At 54.1% G+C, this 4746-nt stretch overlaps 2 protein-coding genes across 2 annotated transcripts, besides 2 other annotated features; both read left to right on the top strand.

Moving 5' to 3' along the window:
- Positions 1–4746: a sequence feature (areas not merged during assembly with more than two copies in the genome that could not be assigned to a particular haplotype).
- Tc00.1047053463955.10 (mucin TcMUCII, putative) lies at positions 3464–4231 on the top strand (the record flags this gene model as incomplete). The annotated part of the gene is made up of 1 exon (XM_798641.1): positions 3464–4231. One exon carries the CDS (start codon positions 3464–3466, stop codon positions 4229–4231), a length of 768 nt encoding a protein of 255 aa, XP_803734.1.
- Positions 3992–4068: a microsatellite.
- On the top strand, positions 4322–4746 carry Tc00.1047053463955.20 (mucin-associated surface protein (MASP), putative; the record flags this gene model as incomplete). Its single annotated transcript, XM_798645.1, has 1 exon — positions 4322–4746. A coding segment is annotated over one exon (425 nt), but the record flags the coding sequence as incomplete, so codon positions are not given.

The raw sequence follows: 4746 nt of genomic DNA, 5'->3' as shown, positions 1-4746 counted from the left end.
AATGTGCCCATTGTATATATGCATGCGCACCCATGCAGGCCCGTTGGTGCTCTCTTTTGCACGACACGCACCGCTGCCGTCCTGCCTGACTGCATGGGCGGAGCACCGTAACTGTTTCTGTTTTGTTTTTATTGCATTGAGTGGGCGACCTCTCTCTCTCTCTCTCTCCCTGTGTGTGTGTGTTGCTTTACGGGAGCCATGAGAGTGTGTGCGCTGGTCGTTCCACGCTTCGGCTTTTACTTTTGTTTTCTGTTTTCCTTCTTTGAGTCTCTGCTTGTGTTGTGGGTGCGCGCACCGATTGCACTTTTATTGATTGGTGGGTTGCTTTGTGGACGCCTGATTTTTTTTTTTTTTGCATTCTTATACGGTTTCTCTCTTGTTATTAGTGTGTCAGCCCCTTGTGTCTTTGGCAAGCCACCAATTGCTCTCTTCCACGTACACCTTGCGTCAGTGGGTCCACGTCACTCCGCGGCCTGCAGCGCTTCTGGTGCTGCTGTTGATGTTGCCTGCGTTGTGATTTGCCGGCGGTTGCCGCGTTGTCATCCTGACGTATCCCTGTTTTCTTGTCGATGTGGTGCCTGCCGACAACGCGCGGCAACTCCGGTTGTGGTGAGGGTCGTGCGTCTCAAAGCGCAGGATGCGTCGCAGGTGTGCAGCCTCGCCTGTAAGCACCGATGGGTGTCTGTCCCCGTGAAGACGTCATCAACGGCCCCGGATGACAGCAGGAGGCACTGCGGCATTTTTTATTGTTCCACAGCGACTTTATTGGACGGTACTTTTGCTTTGCAGCTCTTGGGGCCTTTGTGGGAGAAGGTGGGAGGCTGAGGGCATTAGGACTGAATTCTTTTGAGTGGCTGCGTTCCGTTGACTTGCGGCCAGTCGTGGCATTCTTTTGTGTTTTGGCAGCCCGTCTCTTTTTTTGCTTTCCACCGCAGCACGTGGAGGCCACTGATCCGAGGAACATTTGTTTGACCGAGTGTGAGCCGCTGCCGTGCGTGGTGCATGGAGTGACGACTACTTCCGTTTGGCGTGTCGCGGTGCGTCGGAATGATGTTCGGATGAAATGTGAAAGGTGTTGTTTGTGGTTTTTTTGTCTTCTCTGGTGGAGCCGACATGTGTGCGGGGATTGTGGCATTGCTGGCTGGCAGTTCCACGTCACTTTTCAGCATTCCTGGATGTGGTGAGGAATGACGGCTGGCGACCAGCGTGTTGTTGCTGCTGGTGGGAATAAGTGCATCGGGAATAGGCCATTTTCTCTTTTCCGTGCTGGAGCCGATGGACTGGCACGAGGGCACCGGCTGCAGGCTGCTTGCCAGCACGTGTGAGCAGCGGATCCATGCACACACCGACGCTCATCGCAATGGCTTGTGCGATCACAGTGGCCTTTTGTGGCGTGCTTTTGTGGACGTCAGTCCATCGAAGAATGCGTGAAGCAAACGGCTGACTGCACACGAGGAAAATAAGTGCGTGCACTGTGCCGTGTTTCAGCGTCGATGGCAGAGCGGCAGGAAGCCCGTGCTGGCAACTGAGATCTTTGCGTCGCGAGGGATGTCGGTGTTGATTTTGGGTCGTCGAGGGTGAAATGATTTTGCTGCTGCCCGTGTGTGTGGCCACTCCGGCAGAGGGCGAACGCAAACGGGAGGGATGCAGGCGCTGCGTGTGTGTGCAGGTGCCATGCAACAACGTCACAACAAACATGCTGCGACTCGGTGACCCTCACATCGTTGTGGTCCTCACGAGCGGCCCAGGCACGGCCCGCATCGATGCACTTAGTGGACTGAGTGAGGCATCTTTTGAGGCGCTGCAGGGAACAGGATGTGCTGACGCAGCCACGACGTGCATGGAGTGTCACGATGGCACAGTCAGCTGTGGCTTGTGGAATATTTACTTCTCGGAGGCAACAGAGAGAGAGAGAGAGACCTGCTGCTGGCGTCGTTGCTGCCTTTTGTGGCCTCCCATGCCGATTATTGTCTGTCCGCTGATCATGGGTGGCATGCCTCCACTAGTGACGTCGTCTGCAGGCATTTCACAGCACCAGTGAAACACACATCACGTCGCATGCTTTGGCTGTGGATGTGGTGTCGTGCATGCAGCCGGCATTATTTTGCCCGACTCCTTTTCACTGCCTTGCGACAAATAGATGCGTCACCGCCCGAGTCGTTCACTGCGGCTCCGTGTGCTGTACTGCCAGCACAAGACTCTCCTGTTGTCTGACGCCTGGCTGACAGTCAAACACCACTGCGTTGGGACATGCAAGGATGTGGACTGCCGCTCACGGTGTTGGGCACCGCTGTTTGGATGCGGCGGCCACACGAGCGGATGTATTGTGGCACAATCAAATGCGTGAAATACGCGGAGTCACAGCGGCTGCAATATTATCGACGGTGTGGCACCACGGGGAATGTGTGAGGGGGTGATGCATGATGAATCACAGCGGGCGGCATGCGAGGGAAGTGCACCGCGACGGAGCGTCATCCCGCCCTCAGCCTGCAGGGGAATGTACACCCACAAAATATATGGACGAGACACCACCAAACAGACATGCCCTTCCATGCACCAATAAATAAGAGCGAAGGTGCGTTCTGGTGTGTGGGAGTCCACTCACATATTTTCATTTCCACCGCAATAAACGGTGAGGAATCGGGTGCCACAGCAACGAAAAGAATAAATAAAAACGTCTATTGCAGCACCTTACCAGCGGAAGGCAGGAAGAACACAAACCGAATTATTGGCTGCACCAACACAATAAAAAATGCACAAGAGGAAAAAAACAAATTGTGCACCCTGCAGTAATCCCAACACACGACCCAGGCATGAAGGTTTGCACACACTCAAAAAAAAAACAGCATTCAGACATCTGCCAACATCCAAAAAGAAACACAAATAAATGGTTGCTTTCTTTATGCCATTCCCTGCGCTTATTTTTGAGTGTGCGTCTGCTGCGGTGGTGGCCGTGCCTGCATGAGATGGTCTGCGATGAATGTGGACGAAGGCCTACGGCAACTGAACTGTTTTTGTGTTGAATATTGGCTGCACTTCCCGTGGACCAACAATCCGCGTGGTGTGCGAGGATCTCCTTTTTTTATTGTTACTTTGCTTTTGTGTTGCTGTGTGCGCTGCACCTTCTTGTGTGTGTGCGCACCCTCCGTGAGGGGTGCCGACACGACGGACCGCTCTCGCCGCATGTACATGCGGTGGAGCCTTGTGTGCCGCTCCTGTTTGCTTCTCCCTCTTCCATCTGTGTGTTGGTGTTGTGGCAGGGCTGTGTGTGTGTGTGCCTGCTGCCGTGGATTGGAGTGTGTGTCGTGCGTGGTGTGCGGCGTACGGTGCATGCCTGGCTGCTGCCCTCTCCTCATGTGGTGTGCTCTCTGTGTGTGTCTGCTGCACCTCTCGTCTCCCCTGTTGCTCTCCATGTCCCTCACTGTGCAGATCAGCTCCACACCACTGAACGACCACACTCACGATGATGATGACGTGCCGTCTGCTGTGCGCCCTGTTGGTGCTTGCCCTGTGCTGCTGCCCGTCCGTGTGCGCGACAGATTCTACGGAGGCCACTGAAGGTCAAGCTGTTACTGGGGTTGAAGATGTAGAAGAACCCACCAGCTTGAGTTCTTTGTCCTCTGAGTCGCAAGTGGAGGACGATTTCGATGAGGAACGGGATTCAGGTACGGGGTCCGGTGAGGACAGGGGAAAAAACGTGCCAGTGCCCCTAGTTTCTTCCGGTGCCGTAATGCAATCAAATGAAGCGAAAATGCCGGTACAGACAGGAGATAAGAAAGGTACGACAGAAGATAAAAATGATACAACAGCGCCAAAGTCGCGAAGTAAGGGGTCCACTGCGGAACAGGGAAAAGCTGACGTAGGTGGTGGAAAAGGTTTGACAGCTCCGGAACGGCAGTCAGGCGATGTTATCGATACGGTACACTCAGATGATAGGAGTACGACAGGGCCACAGAGCCGCACGAGTACTTCCGCAGACCAAACAGATCAAGATGCCAACGATGCTGCCGCGACGACCACGACGACCACGACGACAAAGGCACCAACGACGACCACCACCACTACAACACAGGCACCAAGCACTACGACTACAGAGGCGCCAGCCACTACTACGACCACCCGCGCACCGGCAAGTCTTCGCGAAATCGACGGCAGCCTCAGCAGCTCTGCGTGGGTGTGTGCCCCGCTGGTGCTCGCCGCATCCGCGCTGGCGTACACCGCTGTGGGCTGAAGAGGTGTGTGCGGGCTGTGCGTGCCAGCACTCAACCGCGGGGATTTGTGCGCGTGTGTTGTGGTTCACTGTATAAAATAAGAGGAAATAATGATTGTGTTTTGCTTTACTTGCTTCTGCTGCCGTGCTGTGTGCTCCGCGTTGTGCCCCGCATCCGTCACGTTGAACGCAACCCAGACACACTCATATGCATGGCACGCACACAACTGTTTGCGTGGATTCACATTTGAGGATGGGTGCGTGCGCGCTGGAGCCATACTGTGCAGCCCTTTGTTTTGTGTGTTCACATTTTTTACTTTATTGCTGTTTTTTTATCTGCGCTTTGTTTCTAATTTCTTTTTTTTGTGTTTTCTGTTTGCTTGGTGCGGGGCGTTGTGTGTTTTTGCCCTTTCACTGATTTCAACTGGCTCATGGTGTGTTTGCGATGCCGCTGCTGGGCTGCTGCCATTTGTTGCTGGATGGGACAGTGCGTGGCTATGTGACTTGTTTCTTTTTTGCTTTTGCTCTGCGTTGAC

The sequence above is a fragment of the Trypanosoma cruzi genome, genomic scaffold (genome assembly GCF_000209065.1).
Source record: "Trypanosoma cruzi strain CL Brener 1047053516793 genomic scaffold, whole genome shotgun sequence".
NCBI lineage: Eukaryota > Euglenozoa > Kinetoplastea > Trypanosomatida > Trypanosomatidae > Trypanosoma > Trypanosoma cruzi.
This window is presented reverse-complemented; position numbering and strand designations above follow the sequence as displayed.